General features: G+C 40.1%; 1 protein-coding gene across 3 annotated transcripts in view; it reads left to right on the plus strand.

Moving 5' to 3' along the window:
* smarce1 (SWI/SNF related, matrix associated, actin dependent regulator of chromatin, subfamily e, member 1) overlaps nt 1-27,037 on the plus strand; it is a 61,512-nt gene that overhangs the window by 22,964 nt on the left and 11,511 nt on the right. For 2 of the 3 annotated variants that reach the window (XM_060848756.1, XM_060848755.1), the window contains 7 exons: nt 4,448-4,552; nt 13,995-14,066; nt 17,821-17,901; nt 18,707-18,838; nt 20,220-20,391; nt 23,034-23,206; nt 24,968-25,069. In XM_060848756.1, the coding sequence (XP_060704739.1) occupies nt 4,448-4,552; nt 13,995-14,066; nt 17,821-17,901; nt 18,707-18,838; nt 20,220-20,391; nt 23,034-23,206; nt 24,968-25,069 (837 nt within the window). The remainder of the gene's footprint in view (nt 1-4,447; nt 4,553-13,994; nt 14,067-17,820; nt 17,902-18,706; nt 18,839-20,219; nt 20,392-23,033; nt 23,207-24,967; nt 25,070-27,037) is intronic. The other variant, XM_060848757.1, reaches the window with a different exon arrangement.

The following is a 27,037-nucleotide window of genomic DNA, read 5'->3' on the forward strand; positions in this document are numbered from 1 at the left end:
TTGTGGAAAGTGATTTGAAACATTAACTTTGCTTCATCCTCCAGAAGTTGTGCCAAACTTGCTGAATTTCTCCAGCACTTTCTGTCTTTATTTTCAGATCACTAGCATCTGCAGTACTTTGCTTTCCCAGAACATTAGCCCACACCTCGGGTTTACTAGTCCAGTGACATTACCACTATGCACCAGTATGGGCAGATGACAGCAGCAAAGTATATGCTATTTAGAATTTGAGATGTTATTATACTAAAGTTATTTTAATCTTGCAATCATTTTGTTTATAAGAAAGTAAGATAACTTGTTTTTGAGACAAGAATGGACTTTTTGAAACTGCAAAAGTATTGTTGAATACAGGGGTTGTTATCTAGCTGTGACTGGTGTACATATTGTGTATTGTCGAATTTTTGATTTTGAGACCAGCTTGTAGCATTTTTAAGTATTAAGTTTGGAATTGAATATTACGCAATGTCTGTAGCAGGTACAACATTGGTTAGTATTAGTGAATATATTTTCTATAATGTAAACTTTTGGAAAATGCAAATGATGTTCACTGCAAGCCGTCTGTGTTCATGGTAGCTGCTCATTGACATACCCAAAGAACAAAGCAAAATAAGATGGCGTTGCTATTCCCAACTGATGGGATCCAGTTTCATTTATGAGAGGAATGTTAGACTGTGGAACACTGGAAGCTTGCAGTGAATGTGTCTTATTATTGAATGCAAAATGACCATGGGTCTGAATTGATGAAAATGAATAACCTGTTGAGAAGGATTGTGCATGTATATATTGATAATTGGCTAGATATTCAGAGCAGTTTCTGAGTAATATATAATGTAATGATGGTGCACTGCTTTGCTAAATGAATGTGCCTTGGGCTGTAAGCCAGTGACAGCATTGAGTTAATCATCCTTCATTGGGCCTTGTGCGGACATGCAGAGTAGGAGCAGAAAACCATTCAGTTCCTTGAATCTGTTCTGACACTTAATACGATAATGGCTGTTCAATTTGTGTTTCAAATCTAATTTTCCCATCTACCCACAAACCCTTTGATTCCTTATCTGAAGAGGAATTTTTCTATTTCTGTCCTAACAATATTTGATGACCCTACTGAGGTAGAGACTTCCAAAATTGCACAACTCTCAGAAGGATTCTCATCTCTATCCTGAATAACTCTTAATTGTGAAATTGTGCCCGCTATTTGTGGAATGAGCCACAAGAGAAAATATACTTGACATTTTGTTAAGACATTTCAATCAAGTCATCCCCTCACTCTTCTAAACTCTAGTGGAAACAAATCCAGTCCATTCAGTCTATTGAAAGAAAGCAAATGGAATGTTGGCATTTGTAGTTCAAGGAATAGAATATAAAGATAAGGAAGTATTGTTGCAACTATACAAGGTATTGGTGAGCCCACACCTGAAATATTGTGCACAGCTTTGGTCCCCTTATTTGAGGAACAACATAGTGGCATTGGAGGCAGTTGAGAGGAGGTTCATTTAATTGATCCGAGAGATGCGAGGTTTGTCGTATGAAGAGAGATTGAACAGGTTAGGCCTATACTCTGGAATTTAGAAGAATGAGTGGAGATCACATTGAGGTATTCAAGATGATAAAAGATGTGGATAAAACCGATGTGGAGGGGATGCTTCCTCTTGTGGGGCATTCTAGGATGAAAGGTCATAGTCTTAGGATAAGGGGCAGCAAATTTAAAACCGAGTTATTGAGAAACTACTTCTCACAAAGGGTTGTGAATCGATGGAATTCGCTACCCTAAATGCGGTGGATGCTGGGACAGTGAGTAAATTTAAAGAGGAGTTAGATAGATTTTGAATTGGTGAAGGGTTGAAGGGATATGGAGAGAAGGCAGGAAAATGGGGGTGAGAAACATGTCAACCATGATTGAATGGTGGAGCAGACTTAATGGGCTGAATGGCCTAATTCTGCTCCTGTATCTTCTGAACTTATGAACCATTCCTCAGAAGACCAAACTTTCACATCATATTTAAGACATCATCTTACCAATATCCTGTACAACTGAAGCGTAACACCCTGACTTGTAATTTCAGCCTTCTTGTAATAAAAGACATCATCCCATTAAGCTTGTTGACTACATCTTGTACTTGTATATTAACTTTTTGTGACTCTTACTAGAGCACCTAAATTCCTCTGTAGTTGGAATTCCACAGTCATTCACACTAAAGTCATACTTCACCTAGGAAGAATGAAAAAGTTATCAGCTTCACACATGCCCTCATTATACTCCATCTGCCAGAATTTTGGCTCCTTGTTCAACCCTGTCCATATCTGTCTGCATTCTTCTTGTGTCTTCTTCACAGCATACTTTATCTTGATATTATCTGAAAATGTAACTACTATGCCTTTGTTCCACCCATCTAAGTGATTGATGTAAATTGTAAAACGTTGAGGCTCAAGCATGGAGACCTGCAGGACTCCACTTGTCACATCCTGCCAATTATTTGTGCATACTCTGTTTTTTGCCAACGTCCAATCTTCTATCTATGCTTTTATTTTCTGCAATAACTGTTGTGAGGCTTCTTATGAAATGCTTTCTGGAAATCGCAGTATAGTATGCTTACAGGATCTTTATTAGCCAAAGCACATGTCACTCCTTCAAAGAACTCCATAATTGGGTTAAACATTATTTCCCTTTGATACCATGCTGGCTTTTCCGATTACCTCATTTTCTAAGTACATTATGATTTGTTTAATGATTGGTTCTAGAACCTTCCCCACGATAGAAATCAAGCAAACAGGCCTAACAGTTTACTGCCGCCTTTCCTTCTTTAATAGAGGATTATATTTGCTCCTGTATGATGTGACCTTCACAGAATCAAAAGACTTTTTTTTTGTTTTTACAACTTTTGGGTTAAGATTTGGTGTTGGAAATCTCAACTTAGAAGCACTCAGAAACCAAGCATATATACAACAGGAAACCAGAGCTGGCAATGTGACCTAAAATGTTAGGATATGTAATTTTTACTAAATGATTTGGCATGAGCTTAACTCGGAATATCTTCTGTGCTAATCTACAGCTTTAGTTGATTTTTCTTTTGTTCCCTTTTGAAATCTAGCTCTAATGGAATATTGCTGCAGAAAAACACATGATCTTTTGTTAAGAATGTTTTTACAGTAGTTATTGATTTCTGTAAAGCCTAACTTTAGAATAAGATTCACTAATCTGTCCAGAAGATCTGAAGAAAATGCCAATATGTGAGAGCTGGGAACCCTCATAGTTTAACTCCTCAAAAATCACTATGGAAAGTGTGGTAGGTGTATATCCAGAGTGTGTTTGAACTCACTCAATGTGACCTTTGTGAAAACTTTTTGCATTTCCTCAGGTCAGTAACTTGTGGAGCTGGGGGTTGCAGCTTCGAATTGTTCCTTTTGGGCAATTACAGAGTCACATCCATTCAGTGGAAGCCACACACCGGAATACACTTCACCAGTGGAATAGATATTAGATTTGCTGCGTTATGGTCAATTCGGTCCCCGTAATTTTGTAACAGAGTATTTTGGAACATTTGTGAAACAATTGTTCAGTACAATTTGATTTCTCTTTTGTTGTACTTTGCCTGCATGACTGAAAACAATTTAAACTGTCCCACCTTTTTAATCAAGAATATTTTAAGAAATGCTTTTCTGGTGTACATAAATCTCAGTTCTATCACACAGGTGGTCTTTTTATGAGGAACAGTATTGACTGAAAAATAGCATCAGTTGTTCGTGATATTGGGTTTATCCACATTCAGGCCCATCTCAGTTCCTCGGGTCCAACATTGTTGTACCAGACCTGTAATGATTTCTTGTACTGAAATGTTGGAACAACACTCAGCTCATCTTGATTTTTACTTTTTGAATAAAACATCTATCATATCCAAGTGGAGCAATTAAATGTACTTCCCACCATTATAAAACATTTGTTAAGCATTATCATTCATTATAATACCAATTTCAAAGTTGCGAGCTATAGCGTCTTAACTGTTCTGGTTGATATTTAACTAATTGTGCTGTTTCCTGGCTGACAATGTCCAGTTGGGATTCTTCTCCTCCATTATCGATATGGGTTTTCTCTTTTGATTGCATTTTTGTGCATGACACTGTGTAGAAAAAAAAGAGGTGGCATGCCTAGAAATAGAAAAGGTAGTATTTTTACCAGAGGTCCAAGGGTCATAGTGCTTTATGAAAAACCTTCTCTTGACTGGAGGGGATTTTGCCAGAGAGGTGATGGATATATCTTGTGGGCATGTTGTGTATTCAGAGGAGAGTGCGCCGACATTAGTTTTAGTGTAGTTGGTAGAACTGTGCTTTTCCATGCGCAACCATGACTTGTTTAAATTTTTGCCACATTTTTTGTATGCTGACCATTTCATTTCTGTGTTTCTTGTTTGAACTCATTCTCATTCGTGTTTTGTCTCATTTGTTCCATCAGCAAATGCCCAGCACCCCAGGGTTTGTGGGATACAATCCATACAGTCATCTGGCCTACAACAACTACAGGCTGGGAGGGAACCCAGGCACCAACAGCCGGGTCACGGTAGGAGCATTAACTATTGAACTGCAACAAAATCTAAAGGCTAGGCCAGGATTGCGTACGTGCCGAGTCTCTGTACCTGATTATTTAGGAAGGTGGTGGTCGGCACCCACTTCTCACAATGCATTGCTCATTTGGGAACACTGCCTCAGGAGGTTCATTTTGGCCACTTTAATAGTTAATGTAGGGCTAATTCTAACACTTTAAGAAAGATAAATGAAAATGTCAGAATATTGGAAATCTAAATTAGAAATTGAAAGACCTGGAACTCTTGGGCATGTCAGTCAGCATCTGGAAAGGTGAAGCAAACATTAGCTGTTTGAATGGATCCCTTATATGGGCTGAATGGCCTTCTGTTTTGTCATAAATTACCATAAAAGATCAGTTGCTGAATTGATAATGTGGGCTCTTCTATTTTCAGATGTTGATAGACATGCTGTGCATTTCCAGATTTTCTGCATTTACTTTGGACCTGTAAAGGTGGAAGTGGGAAAAGTTGGCCACGTTTCAAAAAGAATATTTGAAAAATGCAGTAAAGTCAGTGTCTGGCCATTTCAGTGAAACAGTTTTGATTGTAACCCAGTGTGAACAGCATTTGTGACTTTTAAAACCTATTAGTTTTGTCCAAATAAATCTTGTGCAGAGCTACTACTTTGGGAATCATGATTGCTGAATGTTATAAACAAGACTTCAAAAAGATTACAATCTCTGGCAATGTTTATGTTTTGCTTTTATTTTCCCTTCATGTTTATCGAACTGAGAAGTGAAGGAAATGTCAGTATTGGGGATTAGTAATTTTTTTGCAACTTGCGTGAGCGTTAATTGGATATAACATCAATCAAGTGACCATGAGAAATAGGAGTTTAGAATGTTAAATTGCACTGAATGTTCATCCCAGCATCTGCAGTGAAATGTGACCACCTGTCATACCCAGTCATTTTTGTTGTGAAATATACAATTATTTTGGTTCAGATTGCTTTTTTAGCCTGCAGCGTCTGTGTCTCAATCTGTCATTTTCAGTTTCCAGATCTTTGAATTAAACAGGTCTGGAGATGTTGAGCAGAAAATTTGTTAACACACAATTATTTCATATAGTGCATATGATGTTATCTGTCATTTCCCTCCCCTCCATATATTTGTTCATTTTCCTTTGCTCCCTCACTAAGATCTATCTGCATCTTTTGCATTCTGCTGTTTGGAAACCATTGCTGCTTTACTGAGGGGCTTTAGGAGGTTGTTCAACCATCTTGAAAAAAATGCTGCTCAAATCCTGTCTCAATGGTCTTTTGGTCTGTCATGTGATGGACCACAAAAAGAGACAATAGGTCCCTCACACAAACAGTTGGTTCTGATCCTAATTGTGACTGAGATTGAGATCAAAATATGAAGCCATATGCATTCAGTAGATGCTTTTTGTTGAGGATGCTGCTCTAATTACTCACAGCAGCTTTCACTTTATACCTGACCACTAATGTGAAAAGACCTTGTTCAAAATAACAAACCAACATTGCGAGGCTTTAGAAGCTAACTTGTGTAAACTTTAAAAATCATTTTGAATAGTTTCAGATGCATTGCAGAAATTTACCAAAGATCCTCAGACAGTACCTTCCAAATCCACAACCACTTCCATCTAGAAGGACAATGGCAACAGATTAATGAGAACACCACCACCTTCACATTCCCTTCCAAGCCACTCACTATCCTGACTTGGAAATATATTGTCATTCCTTCACTGATAAAAATCCTGGCATTTCCTCCCTAAGAGCATGTGGGCCTACGCACAGCAGGTAGACTGCAGTGGTTCAAGAAAGCAGCTCAAGGGCAACTAGGGATGGGCAATAAATGTTGGCCAGCCAGTGACATCCGTACCCCACATCGCACAAATCAATATTAAAAACAAATTGGATAACAAGGCACCAATCTTAAATAGTTTATATTTGCTTAGGAAGCAGTGTAACAAACGGCATGTACTGTTCGCCTGTAGAACAACAAACAGTTCTGTAAATGAAGAATCTGAAGTAACTTTCAGCAGCTTTTTGTTACTGAACTCATGCCCTTAAAACATGGTGCTCGAAAGGGTGAGCTGCAAGTTCAATTTTATATTAAGTTATTACTGAAGTTAACTTAAGGAAGTTTTGTTTGGAATGGAGAGTGGAAAGTTTCTGATTTCTACAAGCAATTGAATTCTTTTTAAATCCTTCATGGATCAAAGGACTGCCATTCATAAACAGAATATCAGACAGTGGAGGAATAGCTGACACTGTTCTCACTGCACCCAGAGCTTCACCTTCCTAAAAACACACTTTCCACCAACAGTTACCCATTAAGATAGGGGCATGAAGACAATTACAGCACTTGTTCCTGCAGGTTGAATTTAGATAGCTGAGGTAAATGAGTTTTGTGCATTTAGAAAATATAACAATTGCATTCTTCAATTAGGTGGTTTTCAGGTACACTTAGAATGTTTCCTATTGCAATGTGATGTCATCTCACCTCCCCCCTTCAGTTTTGATTACAACATAATATATCATAAATGTGCGATATCCTGTTGAAGTCTATTGCTTTTGATATATGTTACAATTGAATTTCTTGTCACAGAATGGAATGTTACTCTTGGATAGGTTTCCCATAATGTCTAAAAATGACAGACCAATTGAATCAGAAAGGCAAGTGGAGAAATTTGCAGCGTGTTAGTTTTAAAAGTGTTGGGCAGGGTGTTTGTGTCTGCTCTGCTATACTGCAGAACAGAGTCACGATTAGAGTGGTGCTGGAAAAGCACAACAGGTCAGGCAGCATCCGAGGAGCAGAATTTTCCAGCACCACTCTAACCTTGACTCTGATCTCCAGTATCTGCAGTCCTCACTTTCACCTATATTGCAGAACATAAATTTCATTGCTATTGAAATTTACAGGTATGGTGAAAATGAGTTGAGAAGTCTGTCTTTCTTTTACTCATATGTTCAAGTATGGAAATGGAATCAGTCTGCTGATAATCATTTTATAAGTGCTGTTTTCTACAAAGAGCATAATCCTGTGTAAAAAGTCTCATTTTAGTTTTTTAAAAAAATATCTAATCAATTTCAGTTTAAAATAAAATCACCCATTAGAAATAGCTGATTAAGACTGGACACATGAGACGGTGCGGTTGTTGCTGCCTTGCCAATATTGATTTAATTGCATTGGAAATTCATACTGATTTGCCCTAGTGTTGCTCTGTTGCACTGATCTCTGTTTATCTGTCAGCTTTTCAGCATTGTTTCCAGTAATACCTATTGATCCAGCAAAGGCTGAAATCAAATTTTAGGCCATGGGCTTTGTGGAAAAGTTTCTTTTTCCTCTGAGATTTTTGGTGTGGGTGATGGTGAAGGATGGCAGTGTAATTTGGGAGAGGGGGGATGTGAATACAGATTCATTCTTGTTTTTCTGAGCTGAATTTCTGCAGTCATTTAACAAATGAGGAGTCCAAAGGATTATGTTTAATGCTGTAAATGAGGCCCTGCTTGAGTGACAGATTTGCACAAATTCAGTTCCTTCATTCTTGGAGTTGTAGTCTTAGAGTAACAAATAATGATTGCAGAGGGTAACCCATCCTGCTTTAAACTGCATTAGAAATTCTAACTGTTTCTTGATTAATGTTGGCTTCTCCTTCTCCTAACACCTAGGCCCATTTGTCAGCTGTCTCTGTGTTGAATGTTGAAGCTTCCATCTTGAATCTGAAGGTGTCATCTTTCATTGATGCTCGTAATTTCACAATGAAAGTTGGGAGGGAGTTCAAGAGCTTAGCGCTGTTGAAAGCACAGCCACCAATTGGGGAACTGTTAAAATCAGAGTCTCCCTCGGATCCTAATTGGAGGTGTGCCAAAATCTGAGGGTTGTCGGTTTGAAGAAGGTTACCAAGATGGGTATTCTGGGTAATCCAAGATGGAGGATGGGAAAAATATCTATCTGTAACAGCTGCTCCTTTTTTGAGGTATTTTAGGTGCTGGAGGTGATTTCCTCGAATTCCAGGAGCAGAAATTACTGTTTCATATGCTGTTGCTATGTTTTGGAACTTTGGAGAAAAAAAGTCAAAACAACAGCAGTTTTAAAAGGGAGAAGAGCAGACAAAAGAAGCACATGGTGAGGTCAGTGCAGGAGAGAGAGAACCTGCACAGTTACTGCCTTTGCTGTTTGAATTCATGCATCGTTGGAAAATTATGAGGGGCATGGATAGGGTAAATAGGCAAAGTCTTTTCCCTGGGGTTGGCGAGTCCAGAACTAGAGGGCATAGGTTTAGAGTGCGGGGAAAGATATAAAAGAGCCCTACGGGGCAACATTTTCACACAGGGTGGTACGTGTATGGAATGAGCTGCCAGAGGAATTGTACCAGCAGAGGAGGCAGGTACAATTGCAACAAAAGTGCTTCACAGGAGGCTCCCAAGCACTGAAGATGTCACCTAGACAGGGGACGAAACATTTGCAACGCAAACTCCCAGCTCGGCGAACAGAACCACAACAACGAGCACCCGAGCTAAAAATTTTCTCCCAAACTTTGAACAATTGCAACATTTAAGAGGCGCTTGGATGGGTATATGAATAGGAAGGGTTTGGAGGGATATGGGCTGGTGCTGGCAGGTGGGACTAGATTGCATTGGACCGAAGGGTTTTTTCCATGCTGTACATCTCTATGACTTTATGGGAAGGTGTGAGACAAAGAAGGGTTTCAAAAACAAGATTGAGACAAAGTAGGTCATAGGTGATAGGTAAATAGGACTTAATGTGAGTGAGTTTTAGATGAACTGAAGTTTATAGAGGGTGCAAGATGTGAGGCTATCCTTGAAAGCATTGGAGTCAAGTCTGGAGTTAACAAAGACATGGGTGAGCAGTTGTTTTGAGTAAGGGTGGAATACAAAGGTAGAAATAACAATCTGGCAAGATGATGTGAATGTGTGGCTGGAAATTGCTTCTCAGGTTACATGTAACACCAAGTTTGCATGTGATCAGGTTCAGCTTCAAAACACTTGTCTGGATGGGATGGAATCGGTAGTTGGAGTGGAGCTTGTGATGAGAATCATAAACATTCCGATTCTATAATTACCAATTCTCCTAAAGAGAAGCATCTTTTGTTTTCTTTTCTCCCATTCCAATTTTAATGAACTTGCTGCAGAGTTGCTTCCCTTCATTCTATTTAAATATTCTGCCCAACATCAAGTTTTATATCAACCTAATTTGTCAGAATATTCCTGCAGTCCAGTGACTGATTTTAATAGTGTCCTGTCACCTTCAGATTGTCTTGCTTGAGAATATCCTTTTGTTTTACATGGTTTATCCTCTTACCCTTCTGTCCACCACATTATTGCGAATTGATACTTCAGTTTACATATTATCCATGCTTTGAATGTTTCCATTTAATCTATGAATGGCTTTTACGGTTTTGGAAAAGTATGTTGCGTTTTTGACTGCTAACAAACTCATCTTTGTGAGTGGTTCAGACATAGAAATCTTTAAAATCTGGCTCTGGGATTGTGTATTTCTACAGATGTGCTACGTTTTTACTTTTCTGTTTGTGTCATTCAATTCTTTCTCAAAATTACTTTGTTGAGTTTAGACTTCATCTGATGAAGGGACAGCGCTCCAAAAGCTTGTGATTCCCAATCAACCTGTTGGACTATAACCTGGCTTCATGTGACTCTCACCTCAGAGCATCACTGGCACCTCCATATCATTAATAATTTTGCTCTTTATGATTATGTCATTCTTTTAATTTGGGGTGGTGTTTCTTAGTGGCTAGATTGTCTTGTTTACATTTCTTTATACCAAGACATTTGGAAAGAGTGATGTTAGTTTGAATAAAAATACTTAAAATAATTTTAAATCTGATATGGATAAGTTTTTGTTAAGCAAAGTCATTAAGGGACATGGGACAAAAGCAGGTAAACGGAGTTAGGCCTCAGGTCAGTTGTAATTTCTTTGAATGGCGAAACGGACATCAGGGACTGAATGGCCGACTCCCTTTTCCTATTTGAAAATAATTTATAATAATAGCTATCACTTTCAGTTTGTATCAGTAAGCTTCAGTTTGGATTTAAACTTTCCGTACCATTGCACCTCAGGGATTAATTAAGCAATTACAACACAGAAGCGGGCCTCCTACCCTATCCTGCACCTGCCTATTCATCTCACCCATCAAAGTATCCGAGCCTTTGTCCCCTCCAATGTTTGTCCAGTTTACCTTTTGAATGTATCTATCTAAATACCTCAGCCACTTCATATGATACTGGATCAGTGGTGCTGAAAGAGCACAGCAGTTCAGGCAGCATCGAAAGAGCAGCGAAATCGACATTTCGGGCATAAGCCCTTCATCAGGAATAAAGGCAGTGAGCCTGAAGCGTGGAGAGATAAGCTAGAGAAGGGTGGGGGTGGGGAGAGAGTAGCATAGAGTACAATGGGTGAGTGGGGGAGGAGATGAAGGTGATAGGTCAGGGAGGAGAGGGTGGAGTGGATAAGTGGAAAAGGAGATAGGCAGGTCGGACAAGTCCGGACAAGTCATGGGGACAGTGCTGAGCTGGAAGTTTGAAACTAGGATGAGGTGGGGGAAGGGGAAATGAGGAAGCTGTTGAAGTCCACATTGATGCCCTGGGGTTGAAGTGTTCCGAGGCGGAAGATGAGGCGTTCTTCCTCCAGGCGATTGGTTCAATGTGGACTTCAACAGCTGACCTCCCTGACCTATCACCTTCATCCCCTCCCCCACTCACCCATTGTACTCTATGCTACTTTCTCCCCATCCCCACCCTCCTCTAGCTTATCTCTCCACGCTTCAGGCTCTCTGCCTTTATTCCTGATGAAGGGCTTTTGCCCGAAACGTCGATTTCGCTGCTCGTTGGATGCTGCCTGAACTGCTGTGCTGTTCCAGCACCACTGATCCAGAATCTGGTTTCCAGCAACTGCAGTCATTGTTTTTACCTCACTTCATATGATAGCAAGTTCATGTTCCAATCAGAAACAAAAACAAAAATTGCTGGAAAATCTCAGCAGCATCTGTGGAGAGAAGGGCTGATGAAGGGCTTATGCCCGAAACGTCGAATTTCCTATTCCTTGGATGCTGCCTGACCTGCTGTACTTTAACCAGCAACACATTTTCATCTGTAGAGAGAAATCAGAGTTAGTGTTTTGGGTACAATAACCCTTTGTTTTTATTTTTGATTTTCAGCATCTGCAGGTCTTTTGTTTTTTTTTATTCGCGTTCCAATCATACTGACATTATGCACCAAGATAAAATGCTTCTGCACATCCTGCTGTAGTTAATGGTTTGCTCTCTGACTTTGTCTAAGTGTGGAATTCAGTTTGAGTAATAAAGGCCCCAGATTGAGAGTCCCCCACTTTCTTCTGGGTGAATGACAGCAGCGATGGGATGCTGCCCTTAATTGAGCATGAATGGCACACTTAAAGGCTTCAATTGGTGGCTGGGGCTCCAAAGCTACCCATGAGCCATCCTGCCATCATCTCAATTGGGGTAGAGGCAGAAGATGTCAGACTCCCCACCTTTCCACCTGAGTAAATCTCCTCCCCCTCCAATCAGGACACAGATGGGTATTACATTCCGTCCTTAGTCCCTTAAGTTTGGAGCTGTATTCTTTTTTCTGTTTCCTGTTCATCTCGTCACAATTTGTGTTTCCCTTCACTCAATATTTCACCCTTTCTAATTTTATCTGACCAAAATAAAGTTAAACAATTTATGACCATTCATATGGCAATGGTGGGATCATTATTTTTATATTCATACACCTATTTAGTGCTGTAAATCATATGGTTTTCCTCTGTGTCTTTAAAGTCACGGGTGGTTTTTCACCTGCAACAGGTGTGAAATTGGTGGAGCAGCTGTGGGCCCAGTGCAGCTCACTGATTGTGAGAATCAGGAATGGGTCCAGTCTCGCTGAACTGGGCAAACAGGTTGGTCCATTGGAGGGTTGAACACCAGCATCGAGAGGCCAGGATATTTTAGTGAGCCTATTCTTTTTTTGGCAGGCTCTCTTCTCACTGTCTGCACTTGGCTGTCAGTTTAGGCTCAGTGGTCACGGTCACCTCGGAGTCAGAATGTTGTTAAAGGTTACACAAATTGATGTGTCAGAGAGATTAAAATAGGTGCCTATTTTATATCAAGCCTAAATTGGATGTTGCTGTCTGCAATAGCTTACCCACTTTCATCACATGCATGTCAAGTATAGTGAGTGTCAAATTCCCCCCTCTGTTCTCTCTTGCTTCTTATTTTACAATGTATAAAGTTAGTTCTCACTTTAACAACCATTGGACTGGTTCAGAATCTCCCTTTTTCTCTTTAAGATTGCCATTAGCCAGATAAGTGAATACCTCCTTAAATAATTCATCTGAAACCATGATTTATTACTATTTCTGCTGTCTTGATACAACTTTGCAAGGCTAAAATGTAAAGACATTTTCATAATGAAAGCTTGATGGTACATGAAAAATGAATAACTAGCAAAATTTACTTCAGCATGATTATTCCTCACTCTGCCAAAACAAGCTCCCAGTATGAATGTCGTGGGTACCTGACAACACCAGTAACAATCTAACAGCTACCGAAAGCTGGTACTTTCAAATAAACTTGTTAGACTATAATCTGGTATTGTTTGATTTTTAACTTTATCCACCCAGTTCAACACTGGCCCCTCCACATCAATCTAACAGTAAACATTGGAATTTCAGTTGGAATCTAGTTGTAATGTGTGAACAAAACTTATGATTTGCAAAGAAGGGATGATTTCTTGAATGTATGAGAGCCAAATCATTTCTGAAATTATTCAACAATTTTTCATTTCACTCTAGACAAATAAGTTTTAACTGACCAACCTTTTGAACTAATTTTGGTGAGCTTTCTTTTTCAAATATTGAGATTGAAATTCACTTATTCTTCACTGTCAGATAAAAGCGTTTGAGTGAACTGAGAACCATCTTCTCACTGAGCTTGTAATTGTTGGTAATTTATTTTCAATGGGAGAAGAAAGTATGGCGCAGATTCTCACTTTATGCTGCATTATTTCTGCATTTTGTAACCAATTCTTGTAATTATGTGCTGCAGTGAAAGGCAAATCTCATTTGAAGTGTGTTCTTAAATATGCCAAATGATTCCTGAAATGGCTGGATACTTAAATTCCAAATATTAACTTACTAGTTTCATAGGTTTGGTGAGGATGAACAGAAAAGTATGTTTAAACTTTGACAATCTATTGTGTTTTTCCATACTACATAAGAGCACCATCTTGTGGCATCTCTTGCCAGCTGTATATTCCTAAAAATAATTTGAAATGCAGTTAGAAACAGCATTAAATTACAAAAGTGATACAACTAGATTTATTTGGTATTGGTAACAAGTGCTTTTTTTATCAACTTGATTTACTGTCCATGTCCAATCTGTGTAACAAATTACATGGCTTGTGTTTATAAATAGGATTCTTGTGGCCCTACGGCCCCATTCCACAATGGAACTCCACGTGCTTCCAGTATAATCGGCAGGGAGAAGGTAACTATCCAACTTCTCAACCTATGAAATTGTAATTTCAAGAATGAAAAAGCAGCTGTAACAGCCCCTTAATTTGGAGTGTCTTTCTCAAAACAAATTAGAGGTGGATGGGTTTCACCTAACCTAGAAACGAATTAGCTGCTACATGGGATTTGTTGCTCCCTTGAGTGAAATAAATTTAGTCCTTAGAAATGAGAAGTGCATTGTTTTAAAGCGGGCCCTGGACAGCTGGCCCCTCCGCAGAGAGTGCTGCTGGACCGACTGTCGTGATTTGGAATTGCGAAATCGAAAGTGTCACTTCAGGACTTGCAGTTGATGCCAAATGTATACTTAAACAAAAGAGGGCAACACATATAAATGATTTGAATGTGAACATAAGAGGTATAGTTAGTAAGTAGTGAAGAAGGTTACCTCAGATTACAATGGGATCTTGATTAGTTGAGCCAATGAGCTGAGGAGTGGCAGATGGAGTTTAATTCAGATAAATGGAAGGTGCTGCATTTTGGGAAAGCAAATCTTAGCAGGACTTATACACTTAATGGTAAGGTCCTCGGCAGTGTTGCTGAACAAAGAGACCTTGGAGTGCAGGTTCATAGCTCCTTGAAAGTGGAGTCACAGGTAGATAGGATAGTGAAGAAGGTGTTTGGTATGCTTTCCTTTATTGGTCAGAGTATTGAGTACAGGAGTTGCGAGGTCATGTTGTGGCTGTACAGGATGTTTGTTAGGCCACTGTTGGAATATTGCGTGTAGTTCTGGTCTCATTCCAGTTAGAAGGATGTTGTGAAACTTGGAAGGATTCAAAAAAGATTTACAAGGATGTTGCCAGGGTTGAAGGATTTGAACTATCGGGACAGGCTGAACAGGTTGGGGCTGTTTTCCCTGGAGCGTCGGAGGCTGAGGGGTGACTTTATAGAGGTTTATAAAATCATGACGGGTATGGATAGGATAAGTGGACAAAGTCTTTTCCGTGGGGTGGGGGAGTCCAGAACTAGAGGACATAGGTTTAGGGTGAGAGGGGAAAGATATAAAAGAGACCTAAGGGGCAACGTTTTCATGCAGAGGGTAGTGGATGTATGGAATGAGCTGCCTGAAGAAGTGCTGGAGGCTGGTACAATTGCAGCATTAAATGGCATCTGGATGGGTATCTGAATAGGAAGGGTTTAGAGGGATATGGGCCAAGTGCTGGCAATTGGGACTAGATTAGATTGGGATATCTGGTTGGCATGGATGAGTTGGACGGAAGGGTCTGTTTCCGTGTTCTGCATCTCTATGAGTCTATGACATAAATGTCTTCTTGCATTTTGTTAAGTGGTAAATACATTTTAAGGTTATCAGGGTAGGCAGAAATGGCGGGTAGAGATATCAAGTCAACCATGATCTTGGAACTAAATAGCCTACTACTCTGTTACCTGTTTGAGGTGAATGAAAGGCCAAAGAAAGTTTGGAAATGCCTTTAAATGACTTTGAAGGATTGTGGGGAGAGATCTATCATGAGGTCAGATACCAGAAGTGGGACTGGGAGGGAGAGTAGAACAAGCATTGAAGAGGCATGCGTGGAACTTATTGGCAATGGTTATCTGTGATTGCTGTGAAGGGAGCCATGAGGCCATAACGTTTAAAGGGATGCCTGTTCACATAGTTGGAGTATTGATCTGGAGGCAGTGATTGACATGGGTGGGAAGTCAGTGAATGCAGAGCAGTTAGAGAATGAATTGAAGTGTAGGTTGAAATTGGATGACATATTTAAAGGATTAGGGCAAGGTTTATTGGAGATTAAATGAAGGCATTAACTAATTGTGACCGACTTTATAACCTGGAGACCGTTTACATGCTTGCATTGATATCTCCTTACCACAATCCCCACACTTTCAAATGAAAATATTCAGGTTTTAAAATATTTTACATCCTGCAGTACATTTGTTTGATGTAGATTCTGAAAACTTCATTTTGCTAAACTGTTGGAATTCTGTTTAAACAATATTTTCAGGAGCCCAGGGGAAACCCTGATTGGCAAAGTAGAAATTGTTCTACTTTGGAACTCAAGTCCGTGAAGATATTTGGGTCTGAGCTGTGGCAGAGTCTTGCTTCATAACTCAGTCCCATAAACATTTTCTAGTTTGGTAATGGAACATAGCAGCACTTATTCTATTTCAAGCATTGTTCTCTAGAATAATGTGAATAAACTTTTTTTTTGTAATAATGTAAAATGGTGTGTGTATCCCCACTGGAGCTGATAGAAGCCATTCAGTCCGTCCAACCTGTTCTGCCATTCGGTTTGTATCCTATTTACATTCACTTTCTCATGTTCTGTGAAGTCTTGGCCAGCAAAAACGTGTCAGATTTCAATTCTGAGTTTGACTTCCCAAGCTTATATTTCCAATGATCTTCATATTTGAACATTTGACAATTGCCTTGTCTGCAGCTTTATTACAGTGATACAACAGATGCAGAGAAAGGAGAAACAGCTTCCACACTGATTGAATCTTGTTTCAATAAGGTCACTTCCTCATTCTCCTAAACTCCAGTGAGTGCAGGCTGAACTACTTCTCCTCTTCTCATCAGAAGGTCCCTCCAGATCTGAGACTTTTTCTTGACTTCCTCCAATACCAGATTAGATTCCCTTTGGCCATTTGGCCCAACAAGTCCACACCGACCCTCCGAAGAGTAACCCACCCAGACCCGTTCCCCTACCCTATATTTACCCCTAACTAATGCACCTAACACTATGTGCAATTTAGCATGACCAATTCACCTGACCTGTACATCTTTAGATTGTGGGAGGAAACCGGAGTACCCAGAGAAAACCCACGCAGACACGGGGAGAATGTGCAAGCTCCACACAGAGAGTCGCCTGAGGTGGGAATTGAACCTGGGTCCCTGGCACTGTGAGGCAGCAGTGCTAACCACTGAGCTACCATGCTGCCCAAAATATCTTCCCTTAGTTCAGGGAGTCAAAACTTTTCCTCACATTTGGGTGTGATCTGACTATGTCTTGTTTAGCCAGACTTCCCTATATTTGTACTTCATTCCTTTTGAAACATTCCATTTGCCTTCCCTAGTATCTTGTGAATATGGGTACCAGCTTTGTGTAATTCATGAATGAAGACCTCTCCAAAACCCTCTGGGCTGCAACGTTCTGTGGTCTTTCCCAATCTCCAGAGAGCATCGTCTCAAGTAAGGGGTTGCACATTTAGACCGATGAAGTGGAGTTTCTTCTCTGAATGTAATGAATCTTTGAAATTAATTACCTCAGAGCACTGTTGAGTACTTAGTTGTTAAGCATAGTCAAGACTAAGAAAGATATTTTTAATCAATAAAAGGAATCAAGAATTATGGAGGGCAAAGGCAGAAAAGTGGAGTTGAGGATTGTCAGATCGGCCATGATCTTCTTGAATGGCAGAGCAGACTGAGATGACTGAATGACCTACTTCTACGCTAATGTCTTACGGCCTTGACAAACAGAAAATTACTTTATTAAAGCTCCAATCAATGATGGGAAGTATATATTTGACCATTCTAGTTTTCCCAGCTGACCCTTCCCAATATGACTTTGTATAAAAGAACTTCAATTTGTAAACTTCATTGATGTTCAAAGTTTGACTTTTAAATGATATGTTTCAAATCTCTCCGTACCACCTGGATGCAAATAGAATTTCTAATTTTAGATTTTATTTTATGCTACTAATTGACAAATTGAGTGTTTGCTGTCCCTCTTGAAATGCAAGATAACATGATAAGTTTCTGTCTCCCACAGACATCCTCAGGCATCACTATTCCAAAGCCCCCAAAGCCTCCAGACAAGCCTCTGATGCCCTATATGCGCTACAGCAGAAAGGTACAGTAGTTGCAGGATAGTATCCCAGCATACACTGCAACATGCGTTTGCCAGGCTACGCCCACTCCGATTCCACAGGCCAACTGAGGAAAGAAGCTCACTGTTGTGTCATCAGCCATTCACGTCCTAGAGTTTCTAGCAACAATTGGGAATGCTTTGCAGTTTATACTTCCTGTTGGATCTTCATTCTCATTGATGTTAACATCTGACATCTTGTACTAGGTGGAGGCTGTAAACATTCTTAAAGGAAAATCTTTTTGTATAAATATCTGAATGTCATTAAATCCAGGTCTGTAATTCTGTCCCACCTGAGTCTTCCCATAGGTGCAACCATGCAAGAATAACATCCTTAAATGTGATCTGCTTTAACAGGTGTTCACTTTTCCTCTTACTGTTCTTATTCAAAGACGGTGTGCTAGTTATTAATTTGGATGAGTTACTGAGTCTGATAATGTGATTGGCTGAATGTACATTACCAGTGTTTAACCTGCTGCCACTCTCAGCATTTATTTGTTATTTCGTTTGCATAATGTGAGATTTCAGCTCCTTCACATTCTCAGACATACTAACTCCCAGCCAGCTTCCACCGATGATGTCACCAAGAGCTGCAGCTTAAGTTTAAATTTTTTAAAAACTGAGAAAGAGATTTGTAGGAGTACTAATCACAGGACTCCCTCATAAATGCCTCACTATAGTAAGTACGTTCGGGTGTTGGTCGTACTATACCCAAAAACTGTCTGGTTGACAGTATGATAATTCTATTACTGTATTAGCTCTGTAAATAAGTCTCCTTATTACATTTTAGGTATGGGACCAGGTTAAGGCCTCCAATCCTGATCTGAAGCTGTGGGAAATAGGGAAAATCATCGGTGGAATGTGGCGGGATCTCACAGATGAGGAAAAGCAGGAATATCTGAATGACTATGAAGCAGAAAAGGTAAAACAGCAGGAACAGGATTCCTTTCAGTAAATGAGTTTCAGTGACCATAAAATGCATCTGGTTGGGAGTGTTAACTATCTAGGTTTGTTTTCCTTTCCTGTTTTCATTTGGTGGGGATGCTATTTTTGACTTGAGGAATGTCTGCATTTAGGAATCGAGCATTCATTTGCCTCATTGCTACAGCTCAGATACAGCATAAGTACAGTTCAGGTACACCATCAAGCCATATCCACTACTGGATGGATACAGAGTAAATCTGCCCCAAACAATAAGCCTTAATTTAACTCTGAAATTTAATTAAAACAACATTTCAGCTATGCCTTTTGGCATTTCAATTCCTCAGCGGTCATTTTGAATGAAATTGTCAGCCTTAGCTTATTCCTGCAGAGATTTGTTCTGAGGATCCATTTTGTTTTTGGAAGCAGAGTTAAGACTATCAATCCATCACTCTGGGATTTGAACACTTCTGTCTTGGTGAAGGACCTGCTTGTTTATTTCATGACAAACCCAGCCACTACTTGTATTTAGGCTTTGTAAAAGTACAGCATGGTTTGTTATAAACACATGGATGGAATGTAGGTCATCGTCGATTGAAAGTTTAAAATCTGTGAGCACAATAGGCTAGATTTGTGTCAATCCTTGGACAGAAGAGAAAGAAACCTTTGTGAAGCAGTTAATTAATTTAGAGAATAAATTGTATGAAAACATTATGATATTGTTTCTCTTCAAACGGACTTTCTTCTAGAGTATTCATTTGATCCATCTTGATCTTTGTCCAGGAAATCTTGTAGCACAGCATCTCATAAAAGATGAGTTTATGTTGGCTGTGGTTTATGCTAATCTCACAACATTTTGAATTTTTCTTCATGTATTTTTTTGCTACGGAACCAAGCTATTTGACCTGTTTGAAATGAGGGTAGGCTGTTTGAAGTCTAAGGGAAATCATTTTGCTAGTTCTAATTGAATTGGTTTAATCCAAGCAACAAAACACTAAGCTTTAAACTTTTACACATTTTGGCAGAATTTCACAAATGCCAATAGAGAATATTAATGAACAGCACCTTGCAAACCCTTTCAAACTTTTTCTGATCTGAATAGCAAAGCGTCATGTTCTTTTCCCACTTCAGTTTTCACTCTAATGCTTCTCCATATGTGACCACGTCTGATTTAATCTGTGAAGACTGTTCAGGAATTCAATGGGAAGAGGGGACTGTTGGGAGAGTTACTGATATGTACCTCCCAGAGATGAATCCAAAGCAGACAAGTTAACAAGTAGTTTCCTCTCTTTCAAGTTTGGTACATACCCTTAGAAGAAAATATATGTTGGAGTTACTGCATTTGGTTGTCCCCACTTCATGGAATTTGCTTCGATTTTTAGGTTGAATATAATGAAGCCATGAAAGCATATCACAATTCTCCTGCCTATCTCGCTTACATTAATGCAAAAAGTCGAGCTGAGGCGGCACTTGAGGAAGAGAGTCGCCAACGGCAATCACGGATGGAGAAAGGAGAACCTTACATGAGTATACAGCCAGCTGAGGACCCTGATGGTAAGCACTGCTCATACACACTGCCAGAGCTCCTGGGTATAGATCGACTTCAGTTCTGCCCTGTCGACTTTCACCATTCATGTCAGCAATTATATGCACTTGTCCTCAGTCAGTAGTGTGAACATCTTTCTGTTGCTCCTGTTTTCATAGACCATGTCTTCTCTTGTTACATTTCCTGGCATTACTGCCTAGCTTGACATCAGTAGTAGTATAATGCTAGAGTCCATTATAAAAGATTTAATAGCAAAGCATTTGGAAAACAGTGACAGAGTCGACATGGATTTACAAAAGGGAAATCATGCTTTTAAAATTTACTGGATTTTCTTTTGGAGGATGTAGCTAGTAGAGTTGTTAAGGGAGGTGCCAGTGAATTTTTGGAAGGCTTTTGATAAGGTATAAAGTAAAATATGAACATGTAAGATCGGAGTCCATGGGATTTGGGGTAGTGTACTGAAACTGGTTGGCTGTCAGGAAATAAAGGGTAGAAGTATACAGGTCTCTTTCCTAGTGACAGGCAGTAACGAGTAAGGTACCATTGGGATCAGTGCTAGAATACCAACAATTCACAATATATTATCAGTGACTTAATGAGACAACTAAATACAATATCTCCAGTTTTGCAGATGACACAAAGCTGAGTGGGAGGGTGAACTGTGAGGAGGACACAGAGATGCTTCACCGTGATTCGGACAAGTTGAGTGAGTGAGCGAGCAGGTGCATGGCCGAAGAATTATTATTGTGATCAATGTGAGGCTATCCACTTTTGGAGCAAGAGCAGGAAGGCAGATTATCTGAGTGGTGATAGATTGGGAAAGGTGCACTGAGACCTGGCTGTCCTTGCACACCAGTTGTTGAAAGTAAGCATGCAGGCTCAGCAAGCAAATAGTACAATGGCCGGCATAGCAAGAGGGTTCAAGTACAGGAGCAGGGATGTCTTGCTGCAATCGGACATTGGTAAGACCACACCTGGACTATTGGTCTCCTTGTCTGAGGAAAGGTGTTTGGTTATGGAGAGACCGCAAAAAAAGGTTTATCAATCTGATACTTGGAATGGTAGGACTGACAAGAGAGGCCAGATTAGTTAGGGCCATTTTCAGTGCAGTTTAGAAGAATTGGAATAGATGGTGATTTCAAAACTGTTAGACAGGCTAATAGAGGAAGGATATTCCTGATGACTGGAGAGTCCAGAATCAGGGGTCACAGACTAACGATACTGGGTAGGTCATTAGGACTGAGATGAAGAGAAATTTCTTCATCCAAAGAGTGGTGAGCCTTTACAATTCTCTGCCACAGAAAGTGATTGAGGCCAAATCATTGATTTCAAGGAGGACTTAGACATAGCTTCATGCTAATGGGATCAAATAGTTTTGGGAGAAAGTAGGAAGAGGGTACTGAGTTGGATGATCAGCCACAATCACATTGGCAGAGCAGGCTCAAATGGCCCCTCCTCGCCCTATTTTCTGTTAGTGCACACTTATTTTTCTAACTGCTTGCTACAACCTCGTGTTAGAGATAGTCTGGCTTCTCTGAATAGTGGCTCAGCTGACTCCTCACAACCTGTTCAATATTGAACAGCTTCAATTAAGGTATGATGGAATTGTTTTGATGTCTGATCTTGTCTTGATGTAAATAAACGCAGTGACATTAAAAGAAGCTGAATACTATCAAGAATTGAGCTTTTTGCAATAGAAAAAGCCCCAAATCGATCGCTCGCTTGTGACTGAAATCCTGTGAAAGTAGCATCTTCTAAAGTAGCCTTTAGCGGTCTTGAGCAGGGTTTCCTTTTTCTGATCATCTGAACCCCTCTGTTAGAAAAGTGAAAGTAAACGTGATCCTGGTTATCTGTGAATTCCTGTTTGGGCAAATAATCATAACTAGCCAGAATGAGGGACTTGATGAAAAGTGTCACGGGTAGGATGTGGAATGTTCTTTTACACACACCTTTTCAGATTTGAATGATGCAACTGGAGTGATAAATAAGGGAATCACTTATGACGAGGGACTGGGGATGTTTTGCTTGGAGGAGTCACGTTTAAAAGTATTTTGATGTGAATGTGGGATGCCAGGACCAAAGGCCGAGTGCTGGAAAATGGGATTAGAATAGTTAGCTGGTTGTTTTTGAACTGACAGACTCGAGGAGCCAAAGAATCTTTTTCTGCGTTATAGACTACAATGATTCTGTGACTTCAGAAAATGCTGAAAATACACATGCTGCATCTGTGGAGATGGAAACAGACTTTGCATCCATAGAGAGAAAAGTGAAGTCTGATCTTGTGTAGTTCCAGGATTTTCTATTTTGATATCCGATTTTCAGCAGCCTTTTGGTTTGTTTTGGAATTATTTCATAGCACCTAACCTTTTGCTCGAACTATAGAAGAGTAAAATCCAGCTCTACGTTACATTTTGGACTGATATCTGAAAATGTGATGGCTTTAGGCAGTTTGATAGCTCGATAGCATCAATTCACTGCAGTAGAATGGTTGAAGATTTCTGCATTTGTGACATGTAAAATGCATGAGTACTGTTAGCTCTGTTAATCTGAACTTCAGTTGTGTCAGTAACTCAAAAACCTCCACAATTAATTAATGTAGTTTCTATTATGTCTGCATTTTGCTGATTTTCTTCTTTCCTGATCCTTTCAGATTACGATGATGGCTTTTCAATGAAGCACATCTCTGCAGCACGTTTCCAGAGAAACCACCGTTTGATTAGTGAGATTCTGAGTGAGAGTGTAGTCCCAGATGTCCGATCTGTGGTGACAACAGCACGAATGCAGGTTTTAAAAAGGCAGGTGCAGTCACTGATGGTTCATCAGGTATGTAGTCAATACTGATCAGATTCTTTATTCTTTGCAATTTGAGTTTTAATGAAACTAACTACTAATTAATTACTATATTTTAGCCTCTCGTTATAGAGTCAAAGAGTCATAGAGATGTACAGCACGGAAACAGACCCTTTGGTCCAACCCGTCCATGACAACCAGATATCCCAACCCAATCTAGTCCCACCTGCCAACACCAGGCCCATATCCCTCCAAACCCTTCCTATTCATATAACCATCCAAAGGCTTCTTAAATGTTGCAATTGTACCAGCTTCCACCACTTCCTCTGGCAGCTCATTCCATACACGTACCACCCTCTGTGTGAAAAAGTTGCCCCGAGGTCTCTTTTATATCTTTCCCCTCTCACCCTAAACCTCTGCCCTCTAGTTCTGGACTCCCCCACCCCAGGGAAAAGACTATCCATGCCCCTCATAACTTTGTAAACCTCTATAAGGTCACCCCTCAGTCTCCGACGCTCCAGGGAAAACGGCCCCAGCCTGTTCAGCCTCTCCCTATAGCTCAAATCCTCCAACCCTGGCAACATCCTTGTAATCTTTTCTGAACCCTTTCAAGTTTCACAACATCGTTCCGATAGGAAGGAGACCAGAATTGCACACAATATTCCAACAGTGGCCTAACCAATGTCCTGTACAGCCGCAACATGACTTCCCAACTCCTGTACTCAATACTCTGACCAATAAAGGAAAGCATACCAAACGCCTTTTTCACTATCCTATCTACCTGCAACTCCACCTTCAAGGAGCTATGAACCTGCACTCCAAGGTCTCTTTGTTCAGCAACACTCCCTAGGACCTTACCATTAAGTGTATAAATCCTGCTAAGATTTGCTTTCCCAAAATGCAGCACCTCACATTTATCTGAATTAAACTCCATCTGCCACTTCTCAGCCCATTGGCCCATTACTTCCTATTAACCTATTTTTAAAATCATGTGTCTGTTCTATTAGAGAAGTTGGCAATGGAAGTTTTTGCTCTTGATCTTCCCACAAAATCATTTGCTTTATTCTTGTTAAGTAGACCCTTTGAACTGCAGCTAATAAAAACTAGCTGATTCAGGTTTAATAAAAGGTGAAGATGTTAAAAGTCCTTGACAAACCTATTCTAAACTGTCCAGTGCTAAGCTTGGTGGACATTGGACAGTTAACCTATGGTTATTCTGCTCCAAAGTGGCAGATTGGCACTTCATATATTGGAATGAGGCGATACCAAAGAACTGTGGATGCTGGAAATCTGAAACAAAAACTGGAGTTGCTCGAAAAACTCGGCGGGTTGGGCAACAACTTTGGAGAGAAAGCAGAGTTAACATTTTGGGTTCAGTGACCCACCTTCAGAACGGAGGGATCTTAATGGGGTGAATGTGGGAAGATATTTCATTTTATGGATTACTGTTTTGAAATAGTTGCCTATTTAAGGCAGATTGGGTGAACTTTTTTTCTCTGAGCATTGTGACTCTTTGGAACTCTCCCAGAAAAAGTGGGAAAAGCTAGAGTTTTGAATGTTTTTAAGACTGAGGTGGATAGATTCTTAGTAATCAAGCTGGTGAAAGGTTTTTAGGGGTGGACTGGAATGTGGATTTGAGGTTATATTTTTTAACGAACAAAGCAACACAAAAAAGCAACCATTGAAGATATTTGGAAATAATTCTTCATATCCCTGAACACTTTGTTGATTTTCAGTCACATCGTTCAATTTGACCGCTCTTTAAATATAATTTTTACATGTGTTTTCCTTTAGCGGAAATTGGAAGCTGAGCTCCTTCAGATCGAGGAACGCCATCAAGACAAGAAACGGAAATTCCTAGAAACTACAGAGTTATTTAATAATGAACTAAAGCGGGTAAGAATTTGATTTGGAGATGATGAGTTGTAACGATCCAACAATTGAAAGATTCATCACATAAACCTTAAGCTTATCTGATGGGTGTGTAGTCAATTGCTCACATATCAGTGTTATGCAAGTGATTGGCAGTTGGAAGAGCACGTTCTAAATATTCAAAGAAGCTGTTTAGTATTTTGTATAGTAGTCTCTGTCATACGAAATTCTTATTCCATGAGGTTTAATTTTCTTCATGGCTGTAGTTGCAGAGGCAGACTGGACTGTCTCTACATTATCTACATAGTCTTGGTCACCATATGGTGCTCTGAGTTGGTTGATTTTGAAAAGGTCACAGACTGGGGAAAGGGAAAATTGGTGTTCTTAAATCTGATGGTTATCTAACCACCTTCTTTAAAAATGCTAAATAGGGAGATCCAAGATGGCGGCGACTCAGCAAGTCTGAGTTTACAGTGCTCTTCCCAAAACCTGGGTAAAGTGAGTTACTCACCCCCACCACACTTACCAAACCACCCAAAAAAATTTTCTAACCTTAATTAGCTGTTTACTATTATATTTAAGCAGTTTAATATTAAGTGGATAATGAGTAAACCAAAGGGATCCCGCAGCTCTCAGAAAACAAAGACCCCTCCCCCACCCTCCTCTCCTCCTCAGGCTGCAGCTGATGTAAAAACAGGCCTTGAAGAGATGATTGCCAGGCTGGAAACGACACTCGTCAATTTCATCGCAGAATCCAGACAGAGATGGAACTCATTCGAAGAAAAGCTGCAGAAACACAGCCAGGCTCTCGAGGAATTACAGGGCCGAGTGGAGGGGGCGGAGCTAAAGGCCACGACCTCCGAGGCTGCAGCACAAACAGCTGCAGAACAGGTGAGAGCTCTGGAGCAGAGAGTCCGGGCCTTTGAAATCTACATGGATGACCTGGATAATAGAAATCGGAGAAAGAATATCCGTCTCCTGGGCCTCCCTGAACAAGAAGAGAAGGGACAGTTAGTAGTATTTCTGGAGCGATGGCTGCCCCAGCTTTTAAACCTGGGGGCTGAAACTGACCGGGTAAGGGTGGAGTGGGCCTACCGGGTCGCAGCACGCGGATCTGGCCCAAACCAGCGCCCACGCCCGGTCCTGTTCCGGATGCAGAGTTATAGGGAGAGGCAGATACTCCTGGATGCCTCCAGAAATCTTGGAAAGGATCCTAAAGCTATGATTCATGAAGGATCCAAGATTATGTTATTTCAGGACTTCTCCCCGGCTTTGGCACGAAGGAGGAAGGCGTTTGATGAGGTGAAGAAATGTCTAAGGAACTTAAATATTCAATACACATTACGCTACCCAGCGACGTTATGCTTTACCCACGAAGGATCCGAGTATAATTTTAGATCACCAGAAGAGGCTAAGGAACTTTTAGACTCGTTTAAATAAATCGTAAGAGACAATTTATGTTGGCTTGCCTCTTCCACACTCCGTGGGGAGAAATGGATACTTTACTCTACTTTACTTTTGCTTCTGGGAGCAGGGTTGTCTTCTCTTGCTATTTTATGTTATTATACTTAACTGTAATTTGTTGGAGTTGTAATTTTATAGTTATGTGTGTTTGTACGTGGCATTGATGCTATCAGATATACTCAGGTATGGGTGGGGAGGGGCGCTCGCTGTCAACTCTAGCTCGGTATTATATCTAAATCCTATTAAGGTGCGCCCGGGTCAAGGGTGGGACACTGTTTGGGAGAGGATATGGTGGACCTTTAGAAAGGAAGTAAGTCCCCCTGAGAACAAGGGGGAGGATCTCCATTCAAACATGTTTTATTTTTTTTTGTTCTTATTGTTTGGAAATAGTTTTCTTTTTATTATACTGTTATGAGTGTATTAGAGAACATTTTCTCTTGTTTGAAGGATGTAAGTGACTCAACTATACACTCTGGATAATTGTGGATTAGATTAGTAGTTAACTGAGTTTCATTGTTTTTCTTTCTT

The sequence above is a fragment of the Hemiscyllium ocellatum genome, chromosome 32 (genome assembly GCF_020745735.1).
Source record: "Hemiscyllium ocellatum isolate sHemOce1 chromosome 32, sHemOce1.pat.X.cur, whole genome shotgun sequence".
Classification (NCBI taxonomy): Eukaryota; Metazoa; Chordata; class Chondrichthyes; order Orectolobiformes; family Hemiscylliidae; genus Hemiscyllium; species Hemiscyllium ocellatum.